General features: G+C 38.8%; 1 protein-coding gene and 1 long non-coding RNA gene across 2 annotated transcripts in view; one reads left to right on the forward strand and one right to left on the reverse strand.

Moving 5' to 3' along the window:
* The window catches only part of MYOZ2 (myozenin 2), a 34,695-nt gene extending 30,924 nt beyond the window's left edge, over positions 1-3,771 (reverse strand). The window contains exons 1-2 of the mRNA XM_030863967.3: positions 3,680-3,771; positions 3,027-3,120 (exon numbers count right to left, since the gene is read on the reverse strand). Coding sequence (XP_030719827.1) covers positions 3,027-3,102 — 76 coding nt within the window. The 5' untranslated portion in view covers positions 3,103-3,120; positions 3,680-3,771. The remainder of the gene's footprint in view (positions 1-3,026; positions 3,121-3,679) is intronic.
* The window catches only part of LOC115857176 (uncharacterized), a 190,033-nt gene that overhangs the window by 49,639 nt on the left and 122,674 nt on the right, over positions 1-17,720 (forward strand). The window lies entirely within an intron of this gene.

Consider the following 17,720-nt stretch of genomic DNA (forward strand, 5'->3'; position numbering starts at 1 on the left):
CTTCAGTAATCAAGTCTCAAATGAGTTACTGAGTGAGAGAGAAACATGATCACCACTGGAGAATATGTACAGCATCAGGAGTAAATAGCACAGGGCTTGTGGGCATGGAACCAATATAAGCCATCTTTTCTTGCCTCCACAACTAATTCATGACAGATAATGGCAAAGTATTTTGGTGTTTTTGTCTTTTAGAATGGCACTTGTTATATCAGAGTTTTTGTCTTTTAGAATGGCACTTGTTATATCAGAGTTGCAACATGGCTCTGATATTTCTGTTTAAAGCTTCTGGGTTTTGCATCACAGTAGTAACACAAAACAGCTACTAATCATCAGCTCTAACACTTTTAATATTGATGTTGATGACCATGTTGATGATCATCATGATATGATGCTGAGGATGGTCTGTCTGAAGGTATAGAGCCTTAGTGTTAGGAGATACTTTTCATTAATTACTTTTGCTTCTGGTACATTATTTGACACCAAATCATTATGGATCCATAATGAGTGAACAATTTGGCATATAGTTAGTAGAGGCTGTGAGTTATCTACATTTTTACTTGTGCTATCCAGTTCTATGTATTTTAGTCTATACGGGTAGGATTTCTCAGTAATTCTTTGAGGTTATTTCTCCTTCAGATTCAATGAGTGCTCTGATGAAAAACTCTCCTTTTTGATTCTTATATTTTCCTACTGATCATCTCAAGGCTCACCAGCTATAGTCTCTCTCCCCACAGCAAGAACTGGACTGAACTCCTAGCTCAGGTTTAGAAGACAGCTCATTTAGCCATCTCATTGTCACATTTCATTCTCCTCCAGGCTAAATGTCTTTGAAGAGTGATATAAAAAATAAATGAATTATAATACTGAAAAAAAAAATCTTGATGCACAAGGGGAGAAGGGAGTGGGAGAAGAACTTCAAATAGCTTCTCTATTCATTTTTGTAGAGGACAATCCAGTCCAAATTTTAATTAGTCTTAGAATTAAGATCAAAAGAGTTGCATGCTTTATCTTAAATTATCCAGGTTTTTGTTGGTTGAAGTGTTTGAAAGTTTGGAGAATTATTCCCAGAAATGTTTCTCTGCAGTCCATGTCTCATTTCTGCCTCCTTAGAAAAAATGATACTCCCCTAGCTCCAGATCTCTAAACACTATGTCATATACAAATAGTAAAGTTCCATGTAAGATGTCAGAGGAAATAAAAGAGGGAAATTATTTAAACTGCTTCTTAAAGTACTGCAGCTGTTTTATCTGAGATGAGTTAAGAAAGAAGTCTGTGATTATCCCTGTTATCTGTAGTACTTGACCTCCAAACAAAGGCAGAGCATGTGACTCCATTTAAGGGACTAGAAATCTTCCCGTGACTTGGGAGGGAGGGCTTCAGCAGACTTTACTTGGCCAGGACCTGTTGGTGGTGAGATTATAGTCTTGAGGGTTTTTTTCCCCTTGAGATATAATTGTACTTTTTCTTTATATTTCATAAAAAAATAAAAGTTATATTATAAAAAAAGGAAAAGATACTCTTATAGGTCTATGTCAGAAATAAGAGAGTAGAATCCAACACATGATTTAAACTGGGAATACATTAAAATGATGGATTGATTTATGATTATGATGCAATTAGAAAATGATAACTTATCCCAAGCCTAGTTTTAAGATAAATAATTTAGTCTCAAACTCAAGTGATTATCTGATTTTTTCCTTATTGATCAAGGAAACTATTAAAACAATTTCAAGTAAACTACATGAAGCAGGAAATACAAAGAAGTGCAAAAATTTAAAAGAAGCCTGAATTTTGGAACCTTGCATTGGTACAAATTTAGTTCTGGTGTCCGATTCAGAATTATTTTCACTTTATTCCAAACTAGTTTGACATCTTAGTAAAACATGGGTCTAAGTTGAATCCAGTATGGTGATTTTGTACTGCAAAAAAATAGAAAACAAAACTTAATAACAGAACCCTTTAGATATGACTGCATTGTGGGGGGAAGCATCTAACACAGTCTCTGATTGGTTCTATTCAGCTTGCTTTATGGAAGGTGAAATATGAAAATGCTATACTTATGCCTTTTCCCAGCTACCTGGTGAAAGATCTCATTGCTCTAGGTCTTAGTATTGTTCAGGTAAAAGGTCACATTCCTTGTTAATAGAAGGGAAATAAGGAGGTGCCCTGAAAACTCCACAAATATATTCTGGAATGGCTCAAATCAGCCCTTAAAACTATCTAGATATTCTACTTATTAACTTTTAAAATTGATGCTATCCTTTGCTCAATTTCCTTTATAACAATCAAAGTTGAATTTCCCTTATAACAATCAAAATGCAATGTATAAAGCATTACTTTCTAGAGTGTTTTGCTAGAACTTAGAGAAGAGAGTGGAATATCATCTTGCATCTAATTTATATTAAATTTTTTTTGAGTTATATGCTTGAGACTATAAGAAATCTATATTTTCCTAGAAATTATAAATAGAAGTAGATTTCAACACAGAATATCTCGGTAAATCAGTTACTAAATATGAAGACTGGTTTCAGGGTTAAAGAAGTTCACAATGAATATGAATTCCAACTTAACACCTTTTTTTAAAAAAAAAAAAAAGGACGCTAGAACAGATTTTGAATGATTTATGTAATATAAGGTAAAAGAAATCAAGATAGATCTTGTGGGATGGACGATGTAGACAGGATTGTATGAGACCTGTCCAAAAAAGAGAAAAAAAGATCTGAGAGTGGTGATATTAACTTATAACGTGAAATGTGAAAGGCAAGCCAAGTAGAATGTACATCAGCTGTCAGATTGCTTCATTCCTTTAGAGCAGTTGTTCATCTGAAAATAGCTTTCAAATGAGAAAGGATGACTACAAAAGGATTAGTTACCATAGGCTTTTATACACCCCCTAGAGCTCCAGGTTTGTTATGACAGAATAGCAAGAATTTAAAGGAAGTAAACTATAGAATATTAAATAACATCAGGAAGAGTCTACATTAATGCTGAGCTATATTATTGCTGTGAAGGGTTTTCACTGATACCATTTCCATGGATTTCCTTCATGATGGCTGATGCTTGCTGTTTCCTCTGCTTCACCATGGTATTATGTGATAGCATGATTTTTTTGTTCCCTCCCTGTGAAAAATAAAGGAACATTATTGAGGCAATGTCAAGAACTCATTTGGAGTGTTTTATAATCATCCTTTTGAGAGACAGCATCTTTGTTCTTTATTAAGAGTTTATTATTGCTTTCTACTGAAAGACTTTAATACCATTCCTTGTCTGGTGACAGAGCATGCTATTCATTGACAGGCAATGTCACAGTGAACAGAGGCTGTTTCTCAGAGTTTCCAGCCCAGTCTTATCTATATACTAGTACAATGATTATTGGGCAATAAGAAACAATGAAAGAGCTGGACTCCTTTCCCCTTCCTCTCTCTTTTTCACAGTTTATTTTAATCTGTCATTGTTTCCTTACTGGCCTCCATTTGTACCAACATCACAGTACATCAATTCCAGCAAATTGTAAGAATGAAGAAAGGACGCCAGATTAAACCAGAACTCTTTGGTGGTAGTATTTTAATATTGGCATCAACAGCTGTCCTTTAAAGCAAAAAAGCCCATTAATGAGTCACAACTCTGAACTTCCTTGGACAACTGACTAAGAGAACATTTTAGGAAACAATATACTTACCTTGCTCTTAGACCGTGCTTTTCAGGAAGGATGAATCCTGATTTGTGGAGGAAAGACTGGAGATGGAATATGGATGGCACTTGGGCCCGATGGTTTTTATCCTTGAGCCTGGGATAGCATGGTCCCTAGCTCTGACTCAAACTGGGGACTGAGCCTTTCTGAAGAGACTGGCATCCAGCTGACATCAACTGACTATATATAGCACCAAATACTTCAGCTACTCATATCTTCCTGGCAAAAGGGAGGAACCAAGAAAGATTAGGTTCTCACCATTGTGTTTCTAGTTTGTGAGATGTTTGAATGAACATACAGAAGGTTTTTATGGAGTACCTTCTGTTTGAAGAGATACTAGCCAAAAAAGAGTTTTAAAACTTTTAAAGATGTACCCCTTACATTACATCTTAATTGAGGTGGCAAAAGATACATATTGAATACGTCAATTAGAACAGAATGATAGATTATTAACAATTAACATGAAAGTATTGACCATAATATCTAAGGAGTTTCAAGAAGAAAGAAAGCAATATGGGGCAGATCAATAGTGCCATCCCTTAAGCAAGAGTGAGAACCTATAGTAAGTTCAGAAAAATGTGTTATATTTGAATGGCGAAGTGCGGGAGCATTCTGTAATGGGCCTTAGAGGTTGAGCCTTGAAGCTATCTGAGTAAAAGCTTAGACTCACAGCTGGGTCATGAGTCTTTCTGAAGAGACCCTGTAGAGAACAGTGCCTGCAAAGTTGACTGATCTCTGCAAGGTCTGGAGTCAAGGATTTCTGTTTGGGAATCAGGATAAGAAGTTGGGAAGGTAGGCCATGTTGGCCTCCTTGCTGGTCTTTGAACACAGAAGCATGTTCCCTCCCACATCCAGGCTTTGGCTCTTACTATTTCCCACTTCCTGGAACATGCTCTCCCCCTACCACTTGGCTTACTCATGCATTCAGGACTCCCCCCAACTATTGATTCCTCATAAAGTCCTTCCCCAGTCACCCTGTCTAAAATATCACATGGGGCTTCCCTGGTGGCACAGTGGTTGAGAGTCCGCCTGCCAATGCAGGGGACACGGGTTCGTGTCCCGCTCTGGGAAGATCCCACATGCCGCGGAGCGGCTGGGCCCGTGAGCCATGGCCGCTGAGCCTGCACGTCCGGAGCCTGTGCTCCGCAGCGGGAGAGGCCACAGCTGTGAGAGGCCCACGTACCGCAAAAAGAAAAAAATAAAATATCACATGGTGCCACACTCTAATCCCTTACTCTGCTTTACTTTTTAAATATTTTTGTATTAGTTAAGATTAAAGTCGAATGGGAGTGACAGAAAACCCTAAAAACAGAAATTTCAAAAAGATGGAAGTTTGTTTTTCTCACACATAAATTTTGCCCAGAGGTAAATAATCTAGGGTTTGTGTGATTGACATAATTATCACAGGCGCAGTCAACTCTTAACATTTTGCTTCATTGGCCCTAAAATGCAGCCCCTTGGGCTTAAATGATTGCTTCAGCTCTAGTCAGCATGCTCTTATTTCAGTCAGCAGGAAAAAAGAAAAAGTAATGAGAAAGGCAGCAGGAAAAAGAAAAAGAAAAAGTAATGAAGGTCTCCTTCAAACATGTCCTGATATTGCTCAGATCTCTTTTGTTTACATCCCTTTGGCAGTACTTAGTCACATAGCCAAACACAGCTCAAGAGATGTTGGGAAATGTAGATTTATTCTGGGTGGCCACGCCCAGTTAAATTCAGAGGTTAATTTACTGACAAAGAAGATAATGATTACTGGGTGACAACTCTCAGTTTTTGCCACAAGGGCATAACACTATTTTATCTATACCTATATCTATATCTATTTGTCTAGCTAGCTAGCTAGCTGTCATCCATCTATCAATCTATCTCTATCATCTATCTGGTATCTCTTTTTCCTATTGAACTTCATAAGACTTAGGCTTTATATCTTCAGCAGCAAGAATTGTAGACATTCAATATTCATTAAGTGAATGAATAAATGAGTGGGTTGGAGATTGTGGAATGCATGAGTTTGGAATTATTTTTGGAATTATTTTATGTCAAACACTTGGGGGGAAATAGAATTGTAATAAACAGTCAATTGAGTATGAGATGATGGTGGCTACTTAAGGGAGAAGTTGTTTTATATGCGACCAAAATAAGTGCCTGATCATAGGATGAACAGTTCAAGGTAGTAAATGGTAGCTGTAAGCTGACCTGTTGCAACTGCTTCTAAGTAAAAGTTTGCATTGAATTTATTAATTAGGTACCAGTGAGAAACATTTAGCCAAGCCAATGAATTTAAGTTCCCTCTCAAGATCTCTAAATTGCTTTTATATTCCTGGCTTAAGCATTTACAGTGGTGTGCTATTAGTAAAGTCTCTGAAACTCTTAGTTTTTTCGTCTGTAAAATGGAGGTTACAGTATCTACCACATAGAACCATGGACATTTTACATGTAACAATTTTAGAAATTCTTGTTACTTAATAAAAGTTTAGTAAGTGTTAATTTTTCCTTTTACTGTTTTATTCCTGCAATATGGAAGAATTTAGAACCTTAGAATAATCAACTGCATTACTCAGTAAAAAATTAAAATATATTCAGAAAGACCATTTTCCTATTTGGTCACCTTTATATGTTTCCAATTTTGTGTTATATACAGTTCTATAGGTTGAAATGGTGTCCTCAAAAGACAATAATTGTTATGTTGATTTTGGTTTCCAAAATGAAAGATTATTTTAAAAGATTTTTAAAGTTTTGAAGAATAGAATAACTTACTTGTTTTTGTTTATTTCTTAATTATACCAAAAATTGTTTTGCCTTATATTTTAAGCTCATTTATACATATCTCTGATAGCTTTCTGGTTTTTGAGTTATTATTTGTTCTCAAAAGAAGAAAGAATTAGTCACTGGTATCATAGCTTTAAAACAATGTATACTATCCATTTGCTTCATGACACAACAGCTAAATTTTTTTTTTAACATTTATTTATTTATTTTTGGCTGCGTTGGGTCTTCGTTGATGCGCATGGGCTTTCTCTAGTTGCGGTGAGCGGGGGCTACTCTTCATTGTGGTGCGCAGGCTTCTCATTGCAGTGGCTTCTCTTGTTGCGGAGCACAGGCTCTAGGCACACAGGCTTCAGTAGTTGTGGCGCACAGGCTCAGTAATTGTGGCTCGCGGACTCTAGAGAGCAGGCTTCAGTAATTGTGGCACACGGGCTCAGTAGTTGTGACTCAGGAACTTAGTTGCTCCGCGGCATATGGAATCTTCCCCGACCAGGACTCGAACCCATGTCCCCTGCATTGGCAGGCGCATTCTTAACCACTGTGCCACCAGGGAAATCCCAACAGCTAAATTTTAAAAAGAACTTTAATGGTTATTATACAGCATTTTCAGATGGTCCATTCTGAAAGTCAGTGCCTTTCAATTTTAAATCAAGTCGCAGTTAACATATTTCTGTTTCATCTACACAGAGGTCTGGCTCTAGATTAAACTGCCCTCCAGTTTGTCATGTTGCAGTCTTTCTTTGGCTGTAGCCCCCACCCTCGCACCTCTAAGACCCAGGAGTGCCCTCCTCCCTGTTTCCTCTCCACACCCACACATCCTGTACACTAGAGAAGAATCTCTCCTACCCCCAGGGTCTCAGTACCTACACTGGTCCTACTAATCATTCCTGTCCTTGAAGTGTCTCCCTAACCCCAAATGAAACAGAGTAGGACTTTATTTTCCCCCCAAGGCCCTAAGTATTTTAAACTAATTGATGCTAAAGATAATGACAGGACCTTTTACTGTAGGCAGAATAATGGGATTCTAACGATGGAACCTGGTGCCTTAGGAGGCTAGTGACGATGAAGTTTTTGGCAGAGCTTTTCAACACCCCTGTAACCAAATCATTTCCATTTCTGGGCCTGCTGAAGTTGCATTTCCAACTCTTTTACCACTTGCTAAAAGAGAAAAAAAGAATAAATAAGGTGAATTTTACTGCCAATAAACCACCTAACAAAAATCCACACCATTAGGACCCATGAAAGGCAACTTTATTCAGCCAGTGGTAAACATGAGCCCTTTAGCCAAGTGGTAAACAATGTCTACATTGATATTCCTTTGACTGGGCACTTGTTTTTTAATCCTGTGTTTCTCCTTGTCCCATTTTGAGTCTATATTAGGTGACTGTAGGCAGTTGGAGATTAGGGCAGGATCTGGGAGGGCCCAAGATGTAGGGACTGACCGTCTGCTAGGTGGGCAGACAGCACATTACCATTACTGAGGCTCAGTTCTGGATTACTGCACGGAGAATCCAAACAGGGCAGCTCCCAGGCTAGTGCTGAATGACATATCTGAGAGGACTATCTGTTCTTTACCAGCCTTCAGGGCCTTAGATATGGTGGTAACCCTGGGAGAAAAGAATGTGCTTGAAAGGATAAAAAAAAGGTGTAAAAACTCACAGCTGATGAGGCTGTCTATGGAAGCATGGGCTTTGGTTTGTGCAAAAAGCCTTTGCATTCTCCTTAATAGCTAATTGCCATGCCTTCCATGGTTTCTATTTTCCTATATTGAATAAGGTCCAGCTTACAATTGATCTCCTTACCATCCCATAGCAAAGGCAGAATAGTTATAAGCAGAGCTGTGGTGATTATCCTACTGGCCAAAGTGAGATAGTACAAGACAGAGACCTAAGGGCACCAACTAATAGTAAACAGAACTATTACAGCCACTATTTAGTTACTGTTTGCTAGGCAGTTCCTTTGTTTTGCAGATGAGGAAATTGAGGTTCTGAGAGATTAAGTAAAATCCCCCATGCAACATACTTGTAAATTATAGAGATGAAATTAAAAGTTGTTTCTCGGGACTTCCCTGATAACGCAGTGGTTAAGAATCCACCCGCCAATGCAGGGGACACGGGTTTGAGCCCTGATCTGGGAAGATCCTGCATGACACAGTGCAATTAAGCCCATGCGCCACAACTACTGAGCCTGCGCTCTAGAGCTCATGAGCCACAACTACTGAGCCCATGTGCCACAACTACTGAAGCCTGCGTGTCTAGAGCCCGTGCTCCGCAACAAGAGAAGCCACCACAATGAGAAGTCCATGCACCAAAACAAAGAGTAGCCCCTGCTCACAGCAACGAAGACCCAAAGCAGCCAAAAATAAATAAATACATTTATTAAAAAATAAATAAATAAAAGTTCTCATTTAAAGGCTTTTGTGTTTTCATTATACTGTGCAGAAATCTCCAACTTCCTGATCTCTGAATATCTCTGTAGTGATACCTTCATGATAAAAACAGAGTTAAGAATTGTCAGATTAAGTATTTCAGTGTGCTCCTTTTTGATTCCCTTTGGAATTTAGCATCCCAACACTAGGTTTATCTTGGCTGAGGTGCTTTTTACTTATTAACATTTATGGCTCTTTCCCAACTCATGTTTTTCTGGTTTTCAAACTTCTAGAGTTCCTCATGGTGTCTATCCTCAGGGTGCTTTCCTTTCCTTCAGCTGTGCAAATACTAACATTATTAAAATGCTGAACATAAACAATGAAAACGTGCCAGTTGCTGTGCAGACCTCTCCTTCCTTTCCTGGCCCGTGTACCACACACACAAACACACTTACCACCTTCACTGCCAAAAATAAGGATCAAATCCAACGCCATCAAAATAATCCATTTATAGGCAAGCCCAGTGTTTTACTTGTCTTCCTCTGCAAATTTATGTCTTTTAGTAAGCATTTCCTTCTAGGCTCTTAAATTAAGCCTTAAGTTAAACTGGGGAGAAAAGGAGAAGTAAACAGAGCCCGATGACCAGCTTGTCAAGGACAGAAGCTAACATAATAAGGTTGGGAACCTGGAAAGAGAGAAAGTTTCATATACAGGAATAATAAGAAAGATGTTGCCAAAGAAAACCTGCAAATCATTTTTTTTCTTTTGCTTGTATAATCCCAGCATTTATCCAGAACTTTGTCACATTTTCTTTCACGATTCTAGCCAACCTGTATTTTTCCTGTTGTCTACAGGAGCATTTTCTTTGACAGTTTTCTCACCTGCAAGAAGTCACCCCTGCTTTTATATACAAATTTAGCATGACCTAATTAAACAAAAGTTAATTAAAGAAAACATAAAGTTTTTTAAAAGAATGTATAGTCAAGGAATTTAGTGACAGAATCTGGACTTCACAGCCATGTATCACATGCTAGAGTCTCAGCAGCATGGTTATAAAATAAGGACAATCATAATATCAACATCATAAGGCTGTTGCATGGCATAGTACTTATCTCAATGCCTGGCTCATATTAATTGTGTAATAAATGTTAGCCATTATTATTATTATCACCAAAATGTTTAACTTTAGCATAAACATGAGAAAGGATGACATTCAAAATATGTTGTCACCTTAAAAAATAATGGCTTAACCCCTGTTTGCAGACAAGGCACAGAGAGGTTAAGTCACATGTTGAAGGCCACACAGATAGAAAAAGAATAGTGCCTTAACTGAGAAAGATATAAATATGAATTGAGCTGTGGGATTAATATAAATAAAGCATGTGTAGATCAAAAGAGGAATTGCTAAGAAATAAAACAGAAAGTGAAGGGTCTGGTATACTTGTTAAGTATATATCCTAGGTGGGAGTGATTTATCAGTGCATCAGAACCTAATGTCATTAACAAAATCTGAATTGTATGAATAACTCTCCTTATTCTGATTCTATGCTCCCATGCAAATGTCCACTAATCTACTGGTTTCCCATGTAGTTTGCCTGAACCCAAATCCACCTACTACTTTATCTCATAAATTATGACACATTTTAAGAGTAAAAAATTCAGTGCCTAGTAAATGTTTATTGAAAGGATGAATCAGAAAAAGTTAAAGAAATCGGGAAAAGAAAAAAACAGGAGAGCAAAGTTCAAGAGAAAAGAGAATTTTAAGGCACCGTCAAATTCTCCACAGAGATTATAGAGGATGACATATGAGAAAAGGTCACTGGATTTAGCAAGAAGTAGGTCACTGGCAGAATTTAGAGACACTTTTTAATGTGGTAGTAACAGAACCCAAATAGAAAGGATTTAAGGCAAGAATGAGTGGATGGGAAGTGTAAGCTGCAAATGGAAACCATTTATTTAAAAGAACTGTTTGTGAACTAAAGGGGAGAGAGAGTTCAGTAGCTAAAAAGAAAGCAATTTGCGTGTGTGCGTGCTTGTGTGTTTAGAAAGGGGAACCTTTGACAGTTTGGAGATAAAAGTGAAACAAATATTGCTGTGTAAAACAATAAAAACTCTGATAATTTGCGATTTGGGGTGGTTAACTTCAGGATAGATGTAAGTCTATGATGGTTGATCGTTGGAGAGAAATCCTGGTAGGAGGGAAGAAGTATGTGCCATGCAAGTTCGAATAGGAAATGTGCATATGGAGGTTTGGCATCTGGGCCAAGTGGTGCCATCAGAAGGCCTTCCAGCATGCCATCATCAGGGTAAATTTACCAGGGCCCAGGTGCTGAACAGGTCCAGACATGCCAACTTCCCAATTTCATTAGTCTTAGGCTGTGCCCTGTCAGTTCACTGAAATTACTTTTGACACAAGTGACCTCCTTGATGGCAGATCCTAATCTATCTCCTGGCCTTCTTAACTGTATTCCAAATTGCAACTAGAAAACTCATTTTAGTGTCCCACAAACATCTCAACATTAACATGCCCCAAACTGGGCTTATCATCCTCTTATATGAGCTCCTCATCAGGAATTCCCAATCTCAAACAATATACTTATCACTACCTGCCCAGTAGACCAAGCCAGGAATCATCCTAGAATCCTCTTTCTACCTTTTCCCTCTTACAATCTAATCAAGCTCTTAAGTCATTTTTAGGCTGGGGGGATGGAAGTCTACCTGTACCGCACCCCTCTTACCCAAAGAAAGAGAGGAAATAATAATCTGATTGTTGGTTCCCAAGGCACAGATCTGGTTAGGTTGGGTGGTGAAATGTGAAATTGTCAAAATGTGTTCAGAGGATATATAACTAGGTATTGCTTCATTCTTTGCTGTCTATTCCAAGCAAGCAACAAAAGTTGTAAGCAACTGCAGTCCCAGTTTTCTTGCTGTTCTCTCCTGTTTTCATTTTTATATGACTGATAAGATTATATTAAAACTATGTTTGGGCTTGAGGTTGGTAGGCTCTTCATTGTTTGGAACTTAGAAGTTTTACAAACAATAGTTTTTCCCTCTACTTGATGAGTTCTCTTACTTGGTGAGTCTCCACTGATTTTTCTACAGTCCCCTTCTACAAATATTTCTACCTCCTTGAAACCTTCTCTGACCTTCCTAAGTAGAGTTTGTGCTTGCTCTTGGGCTACTTGCTCTTCTGGGCTTATGTTGTATTATGTTTATATGTACAATACATCTATTATTATATTCAGTCTCTTTGTTCTAACAAGCCTTTGTTCTAACAAGGCCTTCACCACCATTAGCTTAATCATCCATTCTCCATTCTTACCTCCTGATTCCATGATATGCAGTGGTGGGTCAAGAAGTGATGTTGGTTAGGGGACCTTTAGCTCCCTTATTTTGTATCAAAGCTTTTGATGCCAAAATGGCATGCATGGCTTCAACACATCTCAAATAAACACATCTTAAGTCAAAAATGCATCAATATTACCTTTTTTCTTGAAGAGATTTCATTCCTGATTCCAGAAAACCATATAATCTTTGTTTTCCTCCTCTCTTCCCTCCTATTCACTCAACAAATATTTATTGAGCACCTATCATATTAGTTACTATTCTAGGCACTGGGTAGTAGATAAAAATTTTTAAATTCTCCCCTTCATGGAGCTTACATTCTAGTAGGAGAAATAGGCATAGGGCAAGATAAACAAATAAGAATACTGTATGTTAGATAATGATAAATACTAAGAAAAACAATAAAGCAGGGAAAGCAGACAGCATTGCTGGGAGTAGGGATTGTGATTTTCGATAGAATGACTGAGGCAGACCTCATTGAAAACATGACATTCAACTAAAGATCTGAAGGAGATGCAGGAGGAAGCCAGAAGTATATATTAGGAGAAGAATATCCCAGCAAGAAGGAGCAAGTACAAAGGCCCTGAGGTGGTAACATGTCCGGTATATTGGAGAACAGTGAAGAGGCTAGTGTGACTAGGACAAAGTAAGGGAGAGAGAAGTTAGGAGATTGGTCAGAGATAATGTAGGCCTCATCAGCCATCATAAGGACTTTAGTTGTACTCTAGGATGGGAAGCTGTTAGAGGGTCTTATCCAGAGAAATGACATGATATGACTGCAGTTCTAATAGGACAACTCTGGTTGCTCTGTGGAGAACAGAGCACAGTGGAGCAAGGACAGACCACCTAGAAGGGCTGTTGCGATAATCTAAGCAAGAGATGGTGGTGGCTTGGTCCAGGGTGGGGAGCAGTGTAGGTGGTGAGGAGTGGTCAGATTCTGGATATATTTTGAAAGTAGAACCAATAGAATTTGCAGAAGAATTGGTTATAAGATATGAGATGGAGAAATGACTCCGAGTTTGGGGAGCTGAGCAATGGGAAGAATAGAGTTTCCACCCTCTGAGACTGAGAGGATTGGATTTTGGGGAGAATGTCAAAAGCTCAAATTTGGAAATGTTAATTTTGAGATGTCTATTAGACATCCAAGTGAAGATGTGAAGATTGGGATATATGAGCTAGAATTTAAGGGAAGAAGTCTGGGGTAGAAATATAAATTTGAGAATTGTCAGTGCTTATATGATACTTAAAGCCTTGAGACTGGATGAGATCCTCTTTGCTGGTTCCTATTCAGCAACCCAAATTCTTAATGCTGAAATGCTTAGGGCCTAGTCTTTGAACCTCTTCTCTTTTCTGCCTGTACTCACTCATCTCTTGTTCTTTCCTTTTTCTCTCATACTCCTTATCAAATCTGGTCAGCAAATCCTGGGTATATCCTGGATTTTGAAGACTTCAAAATAAATCCAGAAACTGACCCCTTCTCACCACCTCCACTGTTACCACTCTGATCTATTTCTTTTGCCTAGATTATTGCAATAACCTCAAAGCCAATCTTCTATTCCTGAAACTGTGCCCCATAGAGTTAACAGAAGCTGATGACTAACAGGAATTCTTGAGCTTGTCTTGCAGAGCAACAGATAGGGGAACAGCTTGTTAAAATCCCTCTGCATGTAAACTGCCTTCACTGATTAAGCTCGTTTTAGTCATTGTTTTCTTCCTTTCTTTTTTTCTCCTCTTTAAGTAGCCCAGTTGTATTCAGAAATTTGGAGTTAGCTCTTGTCTGGTGAGAGCTGGCTAAGACTGATTAGACCACCAACCTTAAAACTGGGCCTGCTCAGGTGTCTGATGAATGGTGTTTTGATGTCAGAGGGCTAGAAAACTTAGATCATACTAAGCACCTCCATTTCTATGCAGAAGAATGTAACCTGAATACATCTGCACAAGACACTGATTACCTCACCTTTTCCCCTACCTCTAATCACCTTTCCCCTCGCCTAAGACCACCCTGCCCCTCCCATAAATATTCTACTACCCTTGCCTTCAAGGAGGCAGATCTGAAACTTGTCCTCCTGTCTGTCTCCTCGCTTGGCTGCCTTATGAATATACTCTTTCTTTGTTGCAAACCTCCGCATCTCAGCATTTGGCTTACTGCCCATCAGGGAGATGGACCTGGTTCAGTAATATTTCCACATGTATCTCACTTAGGTCTGTTCTCGAAAAGTAGCTAGAACTTTTTAAAAAAGTAAAATAAATTTTACTCCTCTGCTCAAAATGCTCCAACGGTTCCTATCTTAGAGTAAAATCCAGTCCCAAACATGGCCTAAATATATCTTCCACAATCATATTATCTGATAACTCACTGACCACACCTCCTATGCTCTCTCCTACTTTTGCTGCTCTAGACCCCCAGTCTTCTTTGCTTTTCTCAAACATCCCAAGCTGTTCCCTCTGAGAGGAACACTGCTCCAGATGTTACCAAATCCAAGCTCACTCTGCTCGCTGCACGACAGGCCAATAAATAGGGAGACGAGGTGTTGAGGCAAGGAACACGACTTTACTCGGAAAGCTGGCAGACCAAGAAGATGGCGGAATAGGGTCCCCAAAAACCATCTTATAGGGGTCTGGATGCCAGTTTCTTTTATTTTTTATCTTATTTTTTTTTAATTCTTTTTATTTTTTGGCTGCTTTGGGTCTTGCTGTTGTACGCGGGCTTTCTCTAGTTGCAGCGAACGGGGGCTACTCTTCGTTGCGGTGCATGGGCTTCTCATTGCGGTGGCTTCTGTTGTTGCGGAGCATGGGATCTAGGCGCACAGGCTTCAGTAGTTGTGGTACGTGGGCTCAGTAGTTGTAGTGTACGGGCCCAGTTGCTCAGTGGCATGTGGGGTCTTCCCAGACCGGGGATCTAACCCATGTTCCCTGCATTGGCAGGCAGATTCTTAACCACTGGGCCACCAGGGAAGTCCCCAGTTTCTTTCATAGAATCAAAGAGGGAAGTAAAATAAAAAGGCAGAATAGAGAGGGAGAGGCAGGGAGGAAGTAAAGTAAAAAGTGCCATCAGTCTTGGAAAACATTTCCTGAAATGGCCAGCCTCGGGGAGGGGATGTCAATTTCTTCTTTCTTACAGCCATTCACAGGTTGGTAGGGTTCCCTGAGGCAGGCCATTATGTATGATTATAATAACAAAAGCAACACAAAGCAAAGGCTAAAGTCAAAGAAACAGATCCAACATGGAGTCAAAATGGGCTCTTCTCTGTTATACAGATATCTGTGTGGCTCTCTCCCAAACCATATTGGGCCTTTACTCAATGCCACCTTCTCAGTGAAGCATCCCTTGTCTACCCTGTTAAAAAATAGAAAAAATAGTTCCTCTAGAACTCCCTATCCTCCCAGATTTTTCTCCATAATACTAATCACTGTCTTCATATTTACACAAACCCCATGAAGGCATGAATTATATTGTCTGTTTTGTTCTCTGCTGTATCCCTAGCATTGAGAATAGTGTCTGACACATTGTTGGCACTTAATAAATATACTTTAATAAATGGATGAATGACATAAACATACAATCTAAGTAAAAATGGCCTGCTAGCTGTGTGAATGTTGTTTCATTCACCCTCTTCCCTCAAAATTCCCTCTAGGCTCCTAAATGAAATGTGGAAATACCCACAGATGGTACAGTAGAAAGTACATGCTGTGGGGCTCAAGAGTCATACTGAGTGCGTCTTTAGGTCATACCTATGGCAGACATTTATAAAAATGATTAAAATATGGTTCCAGGTTTTGAGGAATTTGTAGTCCAATTAAGGAGAAAGTTGTGTACAATGTGACTTGCATAAAAAGAACAAATCTTAACATAAGTATTCCCAACTTTCCCTTTGGATGCCAATTCCTAAAGAATATTTTGAGCATTAGGCCTCAGAGAGCTCAAATTTGAAAGAAGCTGTGTGGGCCTCCTTCATTTACATTAAAAAGGGGAGGAGTGGCTCAAGGATGCTTTTCTTCTGAAAGGCCAGATTAGAAAGGAAGGAATTGGGTAGTGATAATAAGAAGGAAGGAGTATGATCAAGTAATAATCGTGAGCTTAGGTTTTGGCAATAGGGTGCATGGAGGGGGAAAAAAGAGAAAGATTTTGGAACAGCTTCCATAAAAATTGGAGGAAACCATGTAGATAAAGAGAATTTTTAGATTATTTATGGGCCAAATAAAGGAAGTCCTTTCTTTCCTCTAGAATATCCCAGTTTTATGACCACTTTTTATTTCTAAGAGCATCCAAATGACTTGGTTGTAAATGTACCTCTAGGAGGCTGAATAAATTCATCTAATGTTTGCTATTTGACTTGGAAAATACCTTGTTTCAAAATGATAATTTCAGTTTTGTCTAATATACAGCAATTCATTCTGACTATAAGTAGCAAAGATCAGAGGCTATCCCTGGTCTTTTATCAAACCATACCATCAGCACAGAGGAGAATGTTTGTGAAGGAACTATTGCATCTGGTACTTTTACAAAAGAAATCTATGAGTCTATACATACATAAAACTCCCTTTTATCTAGAAGGTACTGCATTTGTACTTTCATTGTTTGCTCTTTAGAATACTTTCTTCCCTCTTTTTCCCTTTTTTTGGCTGAAATGTTAAGGGTTTTTTTGTTGTTGTTGTTGTGCTGGGTCTTAGTTGTGGCAGGTGGGCTCTTTAGTTGTGGCACGTGGGCTCCTTAGTTGTGGCAATGTGGGCTCCTTAGTTGTGGCATGTGAATTCTTATTTGCGGCATGCATGTGGATCCTAGTTCCCTGACCAGGTATTAAACCCAGGCCCCCTGCATTGGGAGTGTGGAGTCTTAATCACTGTGCCACCAGGGAAGTCCCAGCCATTTTTATACCATAAAAAAATTATAAAATTTTATTAGTGTTAGATGTTTTTCTTTTTAAATTTTTCATCCTTTTATACAGGGACTCATTGACTGACTGATGAACTGAGCCAAGCAAGGACTAGAAAGACCCTTTTCTACCTTCTTTGTTAAGCGATCTCTGAGTGTGTGATTTCTACATTCCACAAGTGGATTATCATTGGATCAGTATTAAGTTTCTATATATGGTTGTCTGTTTCTATGACATCTATCATGTTCCACTGGTCTGTTAGTCTGTTTCCATCCCAATATCACACTCTCTTAAATTTTATATCTTTATAATGAATCTATATCTGGCAGGGCAAGCAGTATCCTCTCTGTTTTTCTTCTTTAAGAAGATCTTAACTTGTCTTGGATCTTCCACATACATATTAAAATCATTTTGTCAATGTCAAGAACTGTGTGAGTTCTGAGATTTTGCCATACTTACAAGCCACCAAGTTAACTTACCACAGTTTCATGAATGCTGGCAGAAGACACGAACTCCTGAGTCAGAGATAAAAGACTTTACTTAAGGCACAGCAAGCACCATGAGCTTCCTATTTACATCTATTCTCCTTGTCTCCAAGTCCCATGGGGCAATGTGGATGGGCTCAGATGGATGCCTGCATCTGCATTGGGTGCCTTATAGAAAAGGAACCCTAAGCTTA

The sequence above is a fragment of the Globicephala melas genome, chromosome 5, assembly GCF_963455315.2.
Source record: "Globicephala melas chromosome 5, mGloMel1.2, whole genome shotgun sequence".
Lineage (NCBI taxonomy): Eukaryota > Metazoa > Chordata > Mammalia > Artiodactyla > Delphinidae > Globicephala > Globicephala melas.